Source organism: Schistocerca serialis, chromosome 3, assembly GCF_023864345.2.
Source record: "Schistocerca serialis cubense isolate TAMUIC-IGC-003099 chromosome 3, iqSchSeri2.2, whole genome shotgun sequence".
Classification (NCBI taxonomy): Eukaryota; Metazoa; Arthropoda; class Insecta; order Orthoptera; family Acrididae; genus Schistocerca; species Schistocerca serialis.
The window spans coordinates 611,818,407-611,838,209 of record NC_064640.1 but is presented as its reverse complement, the minus strand read 5'-3'; the positions used below and the strand labels follow the sequence as shown (position 1 = coordinate 611,838,209).

At 36.3% G+C, this 19,803-nt stretch overlaps 1 protein-coding gene across 1 annotated transcript in view; it reads right to left on the bottom strand.

Moving 5' to 3' along the window:
- LOC126470492 (voltage-dependent P/Q-type calcium channel subunit alpha-1A-like) overlaps nucleotides 1-19,196 on the bottom strand; it is a 72,250-nt gene extending 53,054 nt beyond the window's left edge. Inside the window, exon 1 of the mRNA XM_050098365.1 lies at nucleotides 19,115-19,196. Within this exon, the coding sequence (XP_049954322.1) occupies nucleotides 19,115-19,183 (69 nt within the window). The 5' untranslated portion in view covers nucleotides 19,184-19,196. The remainder of the gene's footprint in view (nucleotides 1-19,114) is intronic.
- Between the last annotated feature and the right edge of the window lie 607 nt (nucleotides 19,197-19,803).

Genomic DNA, 19,803 nt, shown 5'->3' with positions numbered 1-19,803 from the left:
GTGAACCACTCTTTCCAAAAATTCTCTCATTTTTCCACATTTAATGCTAGCTGCCATTCATTACACCAATTGGAAATTTTGTTTATCAACTTCACCCTATCATACACCATGCATCATCAGCAAACAACCATAGATTTTAGCCACCCTGTCTGCCACATCATTTATGTACATCGAGAACAACAGTGGTTCTATCACACTTCCCTGGGTCACTCCTGACAAAAACTTCGTCTCCAATGAACACTCAATGTCGAGGACAACATACTGGGTCCTATTACTTAACAGGTCTTCAAGGCAATCACCTATCTGTGAAATTATTCCATACACCCATACCTTTTTTAATAGCTTACAATGGGGCTCTGTGTCAAATGCTTTCCATAAATCTAGAAATATGGAATCTGCATGTTGCCCTTCATCCGTAGTTCATATTATATCATGTAGGAAAAGGCAAACTGAGTTTTGCAAGAGTGTTGCCTTCTAAAACCATGTTGATTCCTGAGCATAAGCTTCTCAGTCTCAAGAAACTTCATCATATTTGAACTGAGAATACATTCAAGGATTCAGCAGCAAACAGAAAATAGGGATATTGGTCTGTAATTTTGTGGATCCATTCTTTTACCCTTCTTATTTACTGGAGTCACCTGCATCTTTTCCAGTTGCTTGGGACTTTATTCTGGGTGAGAGATTTGCAATAAATGCAAGCTAGGTAAGGGGCCAAGTACTCTTTGGAAAATCAAACTGGGATTCCACCTGGACATGGTGATTTATTTGCTTTCAAATTTTTCAGTTGTACTCTTCACCATTGATGCTTATTACTATGTCCTCCATATGGGAGACTGTCCCATGGTCAACTGACAGTATGTTTGTACAATTCTCTGGTGTGAATGATTTTCTGAATATGAAATTTAAAACTGTGGCTTTCATTTTGCTATCTTCAACTGCCACAATAGACTGTTCAACAAGGGACTGAATGGATGCCTTAGACCCACTTAACAATTTTACAAAAGACCAGAATTTCCTTAGGTTCTACGTCAGATCTTTTGCTAAGGTGTGTGTGATGGTGGTAGTTATTGTATGCTTCGTGCATCGATATTTTCACAGTGATTCATTCAGTTGGACCCAGATGATACAGCATACAGACTAATAGAAAGAGACCCCACCGACAAGGTGGACAGAAGAAACAGGGCCCTTCTGCAGGAAACAATAGTTAGCAAAATTGGCATGACCACCTATCCCACCATTCAGGACCTGAAGAAGATGCTATTGCCATATGTAAACAAATGTACATGCCACATTTGCAACTTGCAGGATTTTCTACATAACCTGAACAGGTAGACAACACTGATTCTGAAATTATGGTTAGCTTTGACATGATTTCCTTATTCATCCAGGTACCACTGAATGAATCACTAGAATTGATTGGAGAAATGTTCAACATGGCTCTCCTGGACTAGTGCAGTCACATTTTAACTTCAACATACTTTGTATATGGGGGTCAATCCTATGGCCAAATGGAGCAGGTAGCAATGGGCAATCTGCTCTCACAGGTGCTAGCAAACCACTTTATGGAGAGATTCAAAAATGAGGCACTTGCATAAATGTTTCTTCAGATATGTGGATGAAACCTTTGTGATTTGACCCAATGGTAGAGAAAATCTCCTTGTTTTCATAGGACACCTGAACTCACATCACCATAACACAAAGTTCATGGTGGAAATAGAGGAGAATGGACAACTGCCATTCTGAGATGTTCTTGTCCAGAGGAAGTCAAATGCCACTTTTGGCCATAGTATTTACTGAAAACCAATTTACACCAATCTGTACATGCAAGCTAGTAGCTGCCACGATCCATTGCAGAAGAATGGTGTACTCAAAACTCTCGTTCATTGGGCATAAATTCTTTTGGATCCAGACAACTTGATGACAAGATAGTACATCTGCAGTCTGTGTTTTTCAGAAATGGATAGTCTTCCACAGATATTCAGAAGGCACTGCACACTACTTCTCCAACAGAGGGGTCAGTAAAAGTACAAGAAGAACCAAAGAAGGTTGCTTTTTCACCACATACCAGACCAATATCTGCCAAAATCACCAGAATTTTTCACAAATATAATGTGAAGAGCGTTTTCTGCCCACCAACTAAGATTAAGGGTCTGTTAGAGTTTAAAGGATGATCTGATCCTCCAGAAACCGGTCATGTACCACATACTATGTCACTGTTGTATGTCATATACTGGCCAAACCACCAAGACTGTTGCAGCATGTGTAAGGAGCACCAATGGCACACCAGACTCAAACAGGCTCCCAAGCAGCTATAATGGAAGATTGTTTGGACCTAAATCATTCGATGAATTATGATGATGTCAAGATTCTGACAGAGATACCCATATACTGGGATAGGGCTATTAAAGAATCCATCAAAAGAAACGTCACACAATATCTTAAAAACTTGTGACACAAGATATCAGCATGTGTCTGCCTGAAATCTGGCGCTTAATATCCTATAGACACAATGGAGACAACATTCAATCTCCAGGGGAAATAACTTTGGAAATGGTGACAGAACAAATAATCCAACACAACCAACAGATGGCGGGCTAACAGATGGTGGTACTTCATATAGCAAATCAAGCACTTGAGGATGATCATTTTTGAGAATAAATGACAATTTGAACACCTGTGGCCAGCAGTCACCTCTAGTGGGTGCAGACCTCAGATGGAGCATCTGACATAGCCGGCTACAGTAACTGAACACCAGAGTTCATTGGGAAGCTTAAATGATGTCAATCAAAATATTGAATGCCCAGTACAACTTGGAGATGGAACAGAATGTCAGATGACAAAATTATTAACTAACAACAACCAAAAAGCACGCATACAGGAGTCAGAACAGCTATGGCTAGAAAAGAACATGGTTGCTCCTACTGACTGGTGCATATCTCAGACCAGATGCCTGGCACAACATGGACTGATGATGGAGTGTCTGGCCCCCATAGGCATAAATACTGGACCTGTTCCACATTGGATTCAGCCTCAGGGAGCACCTGACGAAGGTTGCGAGTTACACGATTGAAATACTGTGCAAGTATAATATGGATTACCACCAGAAAACCCAAATTTTCCAATATGACAATTGTATATCTGATGTATTTTCAATAAATTTCTGATTTCCACTTAAGAAGAATTTATGTGCATTATATTACTGCACCAGTTTGAGATGATGTAGAAGTTACATTATCGAATAGTTATTCAGAATCATTAAACTATCCCAGCAGTCATCAGAATCATTATCATCATCAACTCATTCATTATCATCATTAGCCATACGACACATGTTGCTGGTTACTGGCCTCCTCAACATTTCTTCATACAGAGTGATTGTCAGCTTTTCACATCTATGTTTATCTCGCTTCTGATGTCAGATCATCCTCTACGTCTGTTTCAGTTATGATTAATCCAACTCAGAATTTCCTTAGGCCACCTCCCATCATTTCACCTCACTATATGCCCAGCCCATCACTGTTTCATTTTAGTAAGAGTCACTGCCACATCCTCAGTTGCTTTCTTTCCTCTTATTCACTTATTTGTGTCTGTACTTTCTTGCTGCACACAATATGCATCCTCTCATTTCTCATGGCTGGCTCTCCATTTTTGAACTGTTTGAGCACTTAAAGTCCATTTTCATAAATTAGTACTTGCAGTACACAATAGTTGAAGACTTTATGTTGCAGGTATATTTAGAATTTACTCCTGAATACAGCATTTAGTTTCCCAAATGAACTCATCATTTTTCTCTCCTGTTTACTTCTTTAAGTGTCCATCTGCTTCTTGTTATCAGCTATCCTAAGCATACATATATATCAGTTCTTCTACAACTTCATCATTAATCTTTACATCAATCATCTGCATAATGTGAGGAGTTACTAGGAACAACATGTGATTCAGATTCGACATTAAACTGTATGTCCCTGTTGCGGAAAATTAGGGACATACAAGTCGCCTAAGTGGTTTCCAACTGGAAAACTTGCATCCAGTCACTTAGGCACAAAAAGTTGTTATTATTATTAATCTTTTATATTTTTGCTTTGTTCAGTTCCTCCATCCTTTACTGAGGTTTCTGTACATCCAGATAAACCACAAATCATAGGTGGCTCAAATAGGACCAATTTATGCACATCATTCCTTCTACATTCTTATTTAATTATCTGAAGACCTCATCCTCAGCTGCAGAAAATAATTTTATTTGAATTGAGTGTGATTGCCTAACTTCTGTCCCAGTTCTGAACTGTTCACTCTCTTGGTGTAACTGAATGGAAGAAATACTCTTATTGTAAATATCTTCAGCATACTGACACTGATAGATTTTATTCCTTGTTTCTCAAGTGCTATCAGCACAGATTTAATTGTGACTGAGTGAAATGTCATGTTATAGTCTTTAAAACTCATACAAAGTGCTAGCTAACTGCTTCTTTCTATAACTTTGTTGTTACCTCTAGCTGGTCCATTGTGTTAAACCACTTCTAACACCAGCTTGTTATTTTCTGTGGTGAATACCCAAAGTTTTTTCTACACAATTTGTAAGTATTTTTTGTAAAACTCTTTTATACTACTGACAAAAGACTAATGAGCTTATAGCTCTTCACATCTTCCTTGTACCATTTCTAGGGAATATTCCAGCATTGTTCTAATACTCTGATATCACCACTGTATGTAAACAGTCTGTGAATAACTGTGTAGGGCTTGTGTTCATCATCTTTCTCTCTGCTTTCATCATTTCTGCAATAACTATGTCATTTACAAATAATATTCCTCTTTCAATGCACCTAATCAATTTCTCTGCTTCTTCTGGTGGTACTTTCAGAGTGCTGTACAGTTTGTGTGTTAATTTCCCAGGGCGCACTAAACAATTTTTTGAATAACTCCTCAAACACCTTTAGAATGGTCTCCTAGTTTGTCATAACAGAGCCATCTGACATCCTGACTAATGTGATAAAGTGTCTACAAAGAATAAATGATTGTATTTTCTTGTCATTTTAGTTTTTCTTGGTTGTCACCCTGATAGTCTTCTCATTATATGTTCTTACATCTTGTACACATTATTGAATAGTTTTGTTTCATTCGTTTAGCTCTGTCTGACTTCTGTTATCTCTTACTTTTAATTCTTTTCTCTTCTTCATCAATTACTGCATGTCTTCTGAAATCTCCGTTTTGCTTTTTGCTCCTCACTCCTGCAACATCTCTAGAGTTTTCCAGTATACTATGTTACAACATAATTTTTCATATTTAGACCTACTGTTCCTTCATTCTCCTTAAACCTGTTTGTGAATTTTAATTAGTATTCTTCCTCTTTGACTTCTAAATTTTTTGAATCAATGAAACAGGATTTTTACTTAATGAGGTTATTTATTTCTAACTTAGTGTTCAGTTTTATTTTCCACCTTTCTCACCTGTGGTCACTGGAAATTCTCAGTTCGTTTAAGATCAACAAATCCTGCATGTTTGGTTCATTGCTTTGAAAGCACACAGTCAATCTCATTCATAGTTCCCTTTGGTTCTGTTAGTGTCAATTTTTTTCCTGAAATTTTCTTGAAAAATATGTTTGCAATGAACACAGTGTTCTTTTCAGGAAATTCCACCAGCATGTCTGCTCTGCTGTTTCTGGTATTGAACCCAAAGTTCCTTACTGAAGACCCAGCAAAGTGGCACAGTGGTTAGCACACTGGACTTGCATGTGAGAGGACAACGGTTCAAACCCATGTCCGGCCATCCAGATTTAAGTTTTCCATGATTTCTGTAAATCACTCCAGACAAATCCCAGGATGGTTCCTTTGAAAGGGCATGGCCGATTTCCTCCCTATCCTTGACACAACCTGAGCTTGTGTTTCATCTCTAATTACCTCGATATCGATGGGATATTAACCCCTGTCTTCCTTCTCTCCCTACTGAAGAGTAACTTTTCAACTAAATCATCAATTTTGTATTAAAGTAATGCTTTAATATCCTGTAGTATAAATTACTTTAGCTGTAAATACACTCCCTGAGTTCACTTAGTCCACTAACTCCAATATGCTTTAACTGACTGACATCCCAGGAGCATTTGTACCTATGCCATAATAGGGCTTCGAACAACCCTATCTGCAGTAGTCTAGCTTATCAGGCCTGAAGAATTTGGTTAGACACGTTTCTAGTGCTAAACCTCTGCAAAGCGGTGCTCACAGCAGCTTCGGCCCATTTCTGATTGTTTTCAAATATTGAGAAATGATATCCACATGATTAGTTTGCATGTCAAACATGTGCCAGCAAAGGGACATCTTGTTATGGTAAGTCAATGTTAGCCTATCTGCTACTACAGAAAGTAATGTGGACTGTCTGATGGGTCACAAACATCTACTCTTCACACTGACTGTGATGATGGTTGGAAGCTGCAGTACTGTGTCTTTTCATCAAAATGATGTTACTTTCTTGTAATATTAGTAGTATAATTGGAAAGAATATAGTATTGAGAGTTGAAGTGCTGATATGCTGATTAAATGATGAAATTTATGTCTCACAAAAGAAAGTAGTGTTTGCATTGTATTTAATTCTTTATGAGTACATTTAACTGTACATGTTAATTATGAAGGGCAGCAGGAGAACACTCAATTTATCAAATGTTTACAGTTGTTCCTACTCTTCACCAGTTAGCTATATAGGTTCATATGACTCTTACATACATGGTTCAGGCTCGGTTCTTTACTCTCATTCCATGTTCACTACTTGTTTGCCAAGTCCACTGTGGTGTAATATTGTTAATGGGTACTGTTTATTTAGTGTTGCACATACAAATGCCATCTTTAATTAGTAGACAAACAATATATACTTTTGTCTAACATGAAGCATAAATCTATAAGGAAACGGCCAAATTGTTTGTCAGTACAAGTGCCTAAAAAGTGCTATCTGGCTTTTGTATCCAATGCTTAGCCATTATCCATTATACTGTCAATCATGGTTAGACTTCTTTTCTCCGTAGGTAGTCTTCTGTGAACTGATAATGTAAAAAAATCCTAACTGTGAGACTAATATCTGCTTGTCTGAGTACCTAAAAAAAAAAAAAAAAAAAAAAAAATTCCATTCTGCCTAATGGAGATAGAAATGGCAAACTAGCACAACAGGTGAGCAATGACAAAGAATGTATCTAAAATGGACATTCATGCTTGTTAACACATCAAATTTCAAGTCCTACCTTTTTATCTTAAACTAGTTTCGCTAATATTCCAGTTTAGAAAGGAAGCATTTAATGTGCTCAGCCATTATAAAAGACCTATGGGTTTACATTTACTTTGCTGTAAGGCAGCATTTAATTCTAGTTGGGTACATTGACCACAACAAATTGAACCCATGTAGAAATGCTGAGCACAAATTAACTTTATTTACTACATGTAAATATACGCACAACATTAACTCTCACATTGTACAAGGAGTGAATGTGTTTAGCCCTAGAGTGAGACTGTATTAGCTGCTCGGCACAAACAGAGATATAACGTGTCCACCAAAGTGTGTACAGCAAAGTCAATGCACTTCTACTAGCACAGTAGCAATGATATGGTCATATTTTTGTGAAATATGGCTTTGATTAGACATGGGTCTTCTCAAATTACAGCTTTTGTTCATGACACACAATATTTGTGGTTTTTTTCTTTTATTTCATATTCTGTGGGGTACTATTTTGTCCCAAGCTGTACACAGGCACTAAACAGATCATAATCAAGAAGAATCATTTGTTGTTTGTCAGTCTGTTGGTAGTCTGAGGATATCTTTATTAGCTCTACACAATGCTCTAGACATTATCCCAGAGAAATCACCTAATTAACCCTTTGGCTGCTGTGTCCCTGCTCACTTGTCTTGCTCTGCTGCTCCACAAGTGCTGTGAACATTATTAGGCACAGCCTCTGGGTTTTCTGTAAGTGCTATTGATCTGTGGAAGTGTCCCAAGCTATTGGTCCTCTCACTGCTGTGGATGAGTTAAAGTGCACTGAGTCATAGGTACCTGCACACGTCTGATGTGTAAACATGCAGAGCTGTATTCCTGCACCTTTCTTCCAGCAGGTGTTTAGAGTTCCGAGTACATATTTCAAGTGTGTGTTTCTACATTTGCTGCTGTGATTCCTCTTCGTAGAGTTTAAGTTTGCTTTGCATGTTTTCAGCAATTGTAACTTTGCATTCATCTGTTCTATGAGAGAACTGTCACATCACTGTGGTCGCAGAGACAGAGAGATCCTAGAGATACTTACTGGAGCAACAGTGAGGATGCATTCTCTGATGTTGGTAACAGTAATAATTCTATAGTGGAATTATGGAGTAATAGTCCTTAGCCCTGTTCATCAGGTGGTACAGCACACCAGTTTGATGATTTTACAAGAGGTACAGGCAGTGGCTTTTCAGAATCCAAAGAATCCAAAAGTGATAGCAAAATGCTTCTGACTAGAGCATGACTTAGTGACACATTTGATTGGAAACAAACTATTTCCAGCCATTTAAGCATAAGTTTGATGATGTGGCTTCAAGATACGAATGTGAACTGGCTAATTACTCAACCATTCTGTAATTTTTTATGATATTTCTGTCAGAAGGCATGTTGAAGTTTATAGCAGATGAAATAAATCAATTTTATGTGCACATCAGAGCAAATACTCCAGAATTAGTACAATCACGACTGTTAAAGTGGAAGTATAATAGATTTGAGGAACTTTATTGTTTGTTGCTATTTGTTTTCTAAGAGCTGAAGTTAAAATATTGAAAGTAAGTGATTATTGGTCCAAATATATACTTTTAAACACACCAGTTTTTTGGCAAAATTATGTCCCCCATCCATTTTATTTTACTTTTGAAAATGCTGCACTTTAGTGCCAACTCTGTGAGTACAGAAATGGAGGTGACAGTTTGTTTAAAATTAGGAACATTGTCAATAAAATATGTACAGTGTTTTAACAGTGGATTTAGTCCACATAAGAAGCTTTGCTTTGTCGACAGTCTCTTACTGTTCTAATGTCCGTTATCTTTTAAACAATTTATTCCATCCAAGCAAAGTAGATTTGGAATAAAGACATCTGTTCTGCATGACTGTCAGAATGCATAGCTGCATGTTGAATTTCTTTGTATATACAGGTACAACAACAGAAATTGTGTTCCACAATTTAGGGAAAAGTAGTGATGTACTGGCATAATTTATCAAACTATATGTGGAACAGGGACATATACTGCATGTTAACAACTGGTATTCCATCCCAGATCTGTTCCTCTGGCTTCACAGCCACAGAAGAACCATAAACATCGCTGTTCATAAGAATAGGTGCAACACATCAGAACTGCAGAATAAACTGAAAGGAAGAGAACTTGAGTTTAAGTCAACTGAGAAGATGCTTGCTATCGGGTGGCACGATAAAGGAAAAGTGTGGATGTTTATCACAAGTAACACAACACATGGATTTACTGAAAAACCAGTGAAAAGATAAAGAAACCCCAATGCACTGTAGATTACAATTTGAGTATGGGTGCACTGTGACATTCTAGTGAGCTCAGAAGGATCAGTGCATCAGATGTACCAATGTGTACTGCACTGTGTTTCATGACTTAACACACAAAGAACTCTTACATATCTTCAGGAACTGAAACTGGTGGTTGGAATTATTTGATACTCCTGAGTAAATTATTTAAAAACAAAAGAATTGCAAAAAACAAGAAAAATGTAAAATCTATTTTTAAACTTTTGCAGTGCCAGTCCATGGCTTGCATCAAAAAGAATAGATTCAATAGATGTAAAAAGTATTCATCTTTTCAGATGAAGCAGTTTGCTGCCAAATGAACAGACTTGGTGTTTCAGAAGCTACAGTATCTATTCTGTGTGTAATGTAATTACAAAGCATACATTGCACCATTAAAACAAAGCTTATTCATCTTCATGTGCTTATGCTAATTTTTGACAGCGAAATTTATCTAGGATTGAAAATACGTACTGCATGTTGAAACAAGTATTCAAATGCTTAAAGTTCTTGAGTTAGAAGCTTTTTTTTTTTTTGACAAGGTGAAGTGCACTGGTGACAAACAGACTTGGTGATTTACAGTATCTATACTGTGTGTAACATAAAAACACAGGATTCATTTTGCCAATTAAACAAAAACTGCACATATTCATCATTTTTCAGTGTGATGAAATTATTCCAACACGACACAAATGAGTATGTTCCGGTATCATGATTTGTGGGCCATGAAAATTGACTAAGAATGTAAATAAGGATTGAAAGTACATACTTCGTATCATAAAAAGTATTCAAACAGTTAAATTTCCTCACTTCAGAGCATCTCACAAAATCAAGAAATATGCTGGCAAGAAACAAACTTACTGTTCACATAATGCCATACCTATTTTGTTCATGATGTAATTACACTGCATACATTGTGCAAGGAAAACAAAAATTGTACATGTTCATCTTCTTACAATATTTAAAATTATCCTCATATAACTTAGACAATTATATTTGTGTTCATGATTTTTTTTCCATGAATGTTGTTTAGGAATGTAAAAAGGATTGAGAAACTGCATGATGTAAAAAGTATTCAAATGCTAAAAGATTCCAGGATTGAAGCATCTCTCTCTCTCTCTCTCTCTCTCTCTCTCTCTCTCTCTCTTGAAAAAGTAGTATGCTGGCAACAGACAGACCTTAGTCTTTATATGCAGCAATATCTATTCCATGACTCAAGTAAATACACACACTACATAGTGTTGGTTAAAGAGATATTATACAAATTCATCTATTTATGGTGTGATCAAATTATTCCCATGCAAAGGACAAATTTTGTAATCAAAAAGATTGATTTTGGCTTTGAAGTTTGCCACAGAACAATTAATTTTATTCATGTACTCAAAATGTACTCAGATGAATCAAAAATGTTTCCAGCAAGCTCTTAATTTCCCTTGTGAATTGTTGGTGAATGGCTTATTAGGTTAGCATGTACCAACAGCACTGACAAACTGGAAAGAGTGGATGTGCAGATTAAATTGTTCAGCCCACAAGACACATCTGAAATATATTCAGAACAGCACCAGCAGGCCAGTGCAAGTTACTCAGCATGCAGGCAACCATTCCACAATGAAGGGTCCAGGCACAGGCCACAAAGACACTGCTCTCGGCGTGGCCTGTGGCAAGCACATCTCTAGCATTGAAAGGATTAATTGCTCACATCCTCCAAAGAGGAGCATCTTTGTTTCAACTGGAAACTATACTTAGCACTGTCTTCAACTTGTACGTGATGATGGCTGTATAACAAATCAAGTTCTGTAAAGCCCACTAAATAAGATAAAGCATGACTTTGACAGAAATTCAAATCAAGAGTACATAGATGATTGGTGACTCACAACAGTTTTATCTCACAATTTGTATTTGACTGCAGACATTCTCTGGATGCAATAAACAAATAGTTTTAAACAACTGAAAAGAATAAAAGAGCATTGTAACAAGAAATGAGGGGCATGCTAAGATGGTACATGGTGAATGGAAGAAAACTTTTAAAAATCATTTCAGAAAACTGTAACAAAGGAGTTCTTTAAATGATAAAATGTTTGCTAAATATGGCTGAGTGTCTTTATTTCCAAGATTCAAACATTTCAGTACTAAGGTATTATTATGTGGATACTGTAGCTTGATAAGAAAACAAGAACACAGAAAATAAAGGGACTAGATGTAAGAGTATACAGGACTAACAATTTTCCACCAAACAATACAGAAACAAAGCAGAATTTATACAAATTGCACTTAACTGTCACAGAAAATGTGAGTTAACCATAATTTTTCACTCAAGATGATGGTAATTAATAAATTTTAAACAAAATATTATCATTCACTTCAGACAGAAAACTTTAACGTTCATCGCCCTAGGAGGGACATTGTGAGTAAATGGCATGTACAGGTATGGTTTTGAAATGAAAGCTGTAAGAATTTTAAATAAAATGAAGTAAAGGAGACCACTCACTGAATAGCAGAAGTGTTGAGTCATTGACAGGCGCACACAAAAGGACTGAAAACATGCTAGCTTATGAAAGAAATCCTTTATGAACACACACACACACACACACACACACACACACACACACGTGCCTTTACATTGTGGCAGCTACACACTTAATGCTGGGTTTGCAGTTTGGCAGGTGGATTAGGATGAGATATGTTTGTGTTCAGTGGGATAGGTAGAGGAAGGAAGTGGTGGGAAGTAGGAAGAGGGATTGGAGATCGGTAGCTAGTGACTCTCAGAGAGGAAGCAGGTATGCTGGTTAGGAATGTGGAAGGAGCAGCGGCAGGTGAACAGGTTAAACATGCAATACACAGGTAACAAGGCCAGTAAGGCATAGCGCACAATGAAGATGATGTGGAGGCATGGTTTGGAAGGGGTGACAGGGTACAGAAAGGGGAAACTATTGGTTAGAGGGTGGGGGGGGGGAGGACATAGGGTTAGCAGGGATTGAGGCCAGGAGGAGTGCAGGAGCAAAGGATATGTTGCAAGAATAACTTCGTTGTACATAATTCAGAGAGGCTGGTACTGGAGGGAAGAATCTAGATGGCACAGGTAGTGAAGCAGCCACTGAACTTGAGCAAGTTGTGCTCAGTTGCATATTGTGCCACTGGCTTGTCAACTTCGTTGCTGGCAACAGTTTGGCAGGAGCCATTCATTCTGGTGGGCAGCTGGTTGTTCGTCATGCTCACATAAAAAGTTGTGTAGTGATTGCAGCAGAGTTGGTATATTACATGGCTGCTTTCACAGGAGGTCCTGCCTCTGATGGGATAGGACAGGAGTAAGAAGTGCTGGGTGGGTGAATCAGGCAGTTCTTGTATACAGGTCTTCCACAGAAATATGACCCTTGTGACAATGGGATGAGAATGGGAGTGGCATAGGGATCGAGCAGGATGTGTGGGTTGGTTGGGCAATGGAATACCACTTTAAGAGTGGGTAGGATGTCCCTCATTTCTGCACATGATGATAGGTAATCAGAGCCCTATGAAGGATATGGTTCAGTTGCTCCAGTTCAAGGCGATATTGGGTGATGAGGGTGGTGCTCCTTTGCAGCTATTTGTAGGGAGCGGTGGGAGGATTGGGGTTGTATGAGGTTATGGGATGGGAAATCTGTTTGCAAACTAGGTTTGGTAAGTAGTGCCTGCCTGTGAAGGCCCTTGTCAGTGCAGTCCCGGATTGTGTGTCTAGCTGGCACAATTTACACAGGCGTGTGTGTGTGTGTTTTTTTCCAAAATATAGCAAGTTTTCATTCTCTTTCTTGTATGCCTGTTAAACTCAACATTTCTGCTATTCAGAATAAGTGGTGTCCTCTACAGCTAAATCATTTCTATTCTGCCAGAACTTTCCTTGCTCTGTTTGTATGAATTTACTTTGTTCCTGTATGGCATGTTGGATAATTTACAGTCTCAACGACTCCTATGTGGACTCTCTTCATTTTTTTAGTTTTCTCTTTTCTTATTCTTACTGGGATGTCCATATAATTAAGGCATAGTGCTGAAAGTGGCCAACCATGGAAATAAAGTTTTTTAGTTGGATTTGGTGAAAATGTCATTTAAAGAATTCACTATGATTGTTGTAAAATTAATACAAATGTGTTCCTACATTATGAAAATGCATACTGATGAATAACCATTTACAGTGATTATACAGGTTTAGTCTAAATGATGGATCCATTTTCAAAAATTCACATGTATTTAGCTACAAATCCACACTGAAAAAGCTTTATACCAATGAAAAGAGGAAGTTTCAAAGTTTTTGGTGGACAGCAGTGGGCGGGTAGTGATGGTTTAAGAAGCGACCGATAGAGTTCCTGTGACAATAGGGCCATCCCGTTTCACTGTCAGTTGTGAGTGAGATGGCGACTGTGAAGCACAAGGTTTTCTGCATTCTTGAGTTTGTGAAAAGTGATTGGAAATTACAGTGCAGCAGGCTTTTTGTACCAAATTTGGTATTCAACCACTAACTCACAAGAGCATTAGCCATTGGCTTAAGCAATTTAGACAACATGGAAGTGTGTGAAAGGGAAAAAGCACAGACTGACCAAGTGTGTCAGAGGATGATGTCCAACAGATTCAAGGAAGTTTTGTGCACAGCCCAGTAAGTCTACCAATAGAGCCAGTCAACAACTTGGAATACCCCAACCAACTGTATGGAAAGTTCTGAGATGACATTTGCTGTACAATCCCTACCGGTTATGACTAAATAATTATTAAAAACTAATTAATTACAAATTATTAAATTTATTACATTGATATCAAACATAACGAAAAAATTTTGAAACTTTCTCTCTCCATTCATATAAAGCTTGTTCATTTTGGTTTTGTACTTGAAGAAATACGAAGTTTTGAAAATGGGTCCATTATTTTGAATAACCCTGTATAGCTGAGAGGTAACAAGAAAAAAGATGGGACTGTACTTGATTCTCAATGACAAAAATTAAATTATCATACAGCTTTCTGTATCCATGATTGTCCTCATTGACTTTCGATTTGTGATCTCCGAATTATGTAGCATCTATCACCAAAAGTGAATAGGGAAGTAAAACATGTAAAGAGATCAGTACCATACATGTCTCATTCTTTTTCCCATTGAGTTGAACTGATATAAAGTCTCATGTTACACATGACATTTTGACTGATGTCGCTGTTATCATATTCTAGTGAAGAGGCCAGAAGATGATTAGAAAGTTTACCCAGCTGTTAAGCTAAGAGCTTTGTATCACATTGGAACAATATATAAATTTAAATTTATGCTTTCCCAGCGTATACAGCTGGCAAAGAGTTCTCGGGCTTCCAGCCGGGAGGTGGTGTCTTCAAACTGCAACGTTTCGACGAGTGACATACTCGTCATGTTTGCCAGAAGATGACGAGTATGTCACTCGTCGAAACGTAGCAGTCTGAAGACATCGCCACCCGGCTGGAAGCCTGAGAACTCTTCGCCAATATATAAATTTTCTTTGTGATTTATCTTTGTAAGTACATTTTGGTTTTCACATACATACCAGAAACAATGTGTGACCTAGATGTATTCACAATGAGCTTTGAAACTGATAAAGTAATGCTAGGACAGTTCTGTAAATTATTTGGCATTGCGTAAACCATTTTTATCATGTTACCTCATCATCAACATATAGTATCAAATGAATTTTGTCATGAATTTGCAGAATAAAAATATCTGCTTCCTTACTTGTTTCTACATTTTATGCTTTATAGCTGTCATGTTACACCTATTAGTTCTTGATTTTTCAATTATTTATGCATTATTTTCCCTCTTTTACCTATTTGTACTAGTTGTTGCTTTATACTATTCTATCGACTTGTTTTATATCATAACTGGAGGGGGTAAGTGCTCCTTGCAACCTTGTATCACATGAAGACACCATAAAAAGTTGAGTAACAAAATGGGTTAAATGAAACAAATAACCATGACCTAGCTTACACAAAATATTGATGTATTCTTATAACCTGCAACAGATTCTTTCTTTTATGTTTGCAGTGAAACCATTAATGTTCACATTTTATAATTCTTATTGGCATAATACAATCATCATTTTATGTATCTTCAAAATTTTTTAATAACTTTAAATTTTCAAAATTATTAACCCTGTAACAATTGGTAGCAATAAATTTAAAAATATCACATTCACCTGTATGGCACATATGCACTATCTATGAAATTATCTATCCCTATTTCCAATGTACATACTTGAACTGAGACAGGCATATCGCAGATTGAAAAGTGAAACAGACAGAATGAAGTAGGAATTTCTCTATTTAACTGCCTCAAAACTCATTTATCTACTTATTTGAACAGTACAGCATGTCTCTATGAATCCAAACACTGCACCAATCAAAAAATTGTAGGAGAAATACATATTTCCAACCAATTATAGGACATCCACACAATGCAAAATGGTAAATATACCTCCCTGTATAAATTGGGAAGTATTATATGGCATGAAATCTTGAAACAGTGCACACAGTGCCAAACAGCTAAATGCAAAGTATGAAATTAAAGTTTCAGTCAGTCAGTGTTCAAGAAAGAATGTAACACAATGTCCTAGAGGTATCACCTTGCATCCAAATGCAATCATTTTCATGATACATTCAATCAGGAAGAACATGGTGAACAGCGCATTCATGATATGAAGTATATCCTCGAACAATGCTGGAGCATCATGGTACTGAAGAAATAAAACATATAAGTTAGCAATGGACCAGCACAACAGATTGCAGAGAACCGTATTATTTCAGTTAAAGGGATCAAATTCTACCCTAATTAAATTAGGGATACTCAGTTATGAAATAAAAATTCACCAGCACATTTAAGTGGTGATCTGGATAATGTAGTTTACTCTAATTGTTTCCAGTACACACATAGCAGTAATGAACACTAGTAGTTACATAGCATGCCGAGTGCTGGATCAATGCCACACATGTCTCAGAAATTTTTCCATAGTTTGTAGTATGGCATGCAAAACTTTCAGAATTAATTACAGTAAATTTGTGGGCATTGCTAAAGTTATTTACTTAAAGTATTTCATTTCAAATGGGAATGAAGTTAAAGACTAAAACAATACTTGAATTCTCTGCAATTACACAAACACAATTCCTAGTATGATGACACCACATTCATTCAGAAATTCTAGGCTGCACACTTTTTATTTTTATTTATTTATTTACTTTTGAAGGCCTTCTCTTATTTCTCCATTGTATTTGGTTTAATTAAACTGCAATATGGAAAAGGTTTCTTAAAAAGAATACAGCTGAAACATTACATTTGGAAATATTAATAAACAATAAAATATGTAGTATCAAAGGTTTTACTACAATATATAGGTCATGGCTTTAAATGTTGTCACAATGGACATAAAACACTAATGGAAAAAATGATAGATTTGACACTCACTTTTTGAACATTGGTATTTAATATAATTTTAATGAATAGCCAGTCACTAAAGTGGAGCATAGCCAAAAGCTTATTAAGAGGCAACACTTTCTGCACTAGATAAATATTTCTGCTCATTGTTTTCTGATGAATATGTTTATAACAATTATCTACAAAAGTTACAGAAACAATATTCAGAGTGAGCCTATGGAAGATAAAAGAAGCCCTCCTACAGCTAATATAAATGTTTTCTTGGAAAGTATCTCCTAACAGTACAACTGCAGGCAAGCATAAACTGATATCCACTTAGGTTGGCTACACCCAAGACAGTCCAGATAATTTTCACTGAATGCAGCCAATTTTTGAAAGCCAACTACTAGAAACCTAAATAAACTATTTTGTGATAATATTGTAAGTAATAAAAGATTTTTTGTTTGTTTGTAGAACATTCTCATATCAGGTGCATTTTTATCGAGTTGTGAAACAAATCTGTCTACGTTTAATACAATTTTTCCAACTCAGAAAGATGTATAGCTACATTTTTTTCCCAAAATGTAATGGACCTTCATCAATGACTGCATATATATGCATTTTATGATAGGTTTCCACCCTCAAAATAAAGTAATTTGCATACCTAAACAAAAATTTTGAAAAAAGTGAACAAAAAATTAAAAAAAGAATTGCAACGTAAATGTAACTACTTGAATAACAGCTGGCAATGAAATAGTTACAAGCTGGATGAAGCACTGTTCAGACTTCTTCATTAACTTGCCATTCATTACAATCAAAATTCCATTAAGCTTCACCTGCATATGCAATATCACAGTGCACTAAATCCCTCACAGTACACAAAACACTTCGATGCAGCAATGCGAACATACATACATCTTCAATGCATGCACATGCATAAATTGCAGTAGCATGCTCATCCCATGCAGCTTTGCCCGTGACACACATCAAGCTAAACTCATACGTGCACCCATAATTACGCATGCAAATTTTACACTTAATGCACATATCCAGCATGCCATGCAACATCAATTTCTGGATTCCAACCATTCTCACACAATGAATCATACAGCATGCAGGGTAATGTAAAAGTATGGAAAACAGCTGTTGTTATTTTTCAACATGAACCATGTCCTCTATGTTTATAAATTTTGGAACTATGTTTAATTAATTCAGCATTCTTACAGAATAAATGATGTAGATGTAAGACAGTGACAAATGATTTATAATGGTTGCTGTCTGCACATCTGCGTGGTGAATGTCAGGAGGCTCTTCTAATAGATCATACAATGTAATTTCTATAAACTAACTTGCACATCAGAAATATTTCCACATTTTACGGTGTTAAAAATAATACCTGACAATGGAGCCATAGCTACAGGATGAGAAAATTAATTAAAACATTTGAAGCTCATTATCTCAGATTTAAGATAATGGTGAAGTCAATCTGATAACCACTGGCATAATTTTTTTTAACAGTTCATACTGATGTTAAACCATGGCTCCAATGTGTTCACACTAAACACAATGTCCATCAATAAGAGTAAATCTCCTTTGTTAGTCATTCTTCATACTACAGTCATAAATTTGGATTTGTGGAAGAAAATTGCAAATAACAATGAGGTGGTTAACAAAACAGGAACGTTTGCAACATATTTAAATCTAAAATCATAATTCTGTTTACAGCTTAAAAAAGTCACCCATTTTATGACAAATGTTGTTATAGGCCATATTATATCTCACACCAATGTTTAATACCTTGTATTTATCCACAAAGAAGCAACAGGGCATCCATGTTGTTTCCAAATGCAACAACATGACCAACTACTTTGTATTGCTACATTTTTCCCAGCGGAAAAAAACATGTAATGTGTTCAATGTTAAAATATTCCAATGCCAGAAATAAAAATTATCTCAGTGCTCAGAATGTAAAATACTTGATGTTCAGAATCCAACAAAAAAACAACTGAGGAGCTATTCAATTGATATATTGTATACTGACTACATAGAGGAATAAACCAAGATTTACCCAGCATTTATGTTTCATATCTATAATATTTGTAACTCAGCCCTAAGAGTAAGTAAAGAGCAGTTGTCACAAAATATTGCAAACCAATTCCTGTTTTGCTGTACCCATTTTCTATATTTCTTTTCTGTTTTATGTTAGGGATTTCCTTACCCGAACTCCATAAGCGACAATCTTGAGAATACACTCAATGGTAAACATGCTGGTGAATCCGATGTTCATGTAGTGGAGAGTATTCTTGTATAATGTGCTTTGGTTGTCATACTAGAACAAATAGTGAAGAAACCAAGAAAACACAAATAAAACCAAATAAATAAGAATCACAATCACAGTCACAAAAAGAAATCATTCTGCTAGGCACCACTGGCATTAAGACACATTTTAGGCTAAGCACACAGAAGAGAGAAATGAAGCCATGTGAACAAAACACTTTTTTTGTAAGAAGCTTAACTGTGAACCACATGTTGTGTAATTACTAATAACATGATGATAATTTTATACCATTTTTTGCACTGTGATAATTAATTCAACCTTATGTGGCACTGGCAAAATATCAACAACATTATCAAATATATAAAATGAATATCCTATCAAACTGCAAAAATTTCCATGTTAAATAAATTCATTTAAACTACCTGTGACACAAACAGCACATAGTGAAAATATATGTTTCAAGAGCGGCATGTAAATTGTAATTGATTTTCTGGATTTTTTCATACATAGCATTGTCTGTGGTTAAATACCAAAAATGAATTATCTTTTTGTACACTTTACAAAGAACATCAGACTTGAGTATTACATACTTTTGGGAAGAGAATTTTTACAAATAAAGAGAAGAGTTC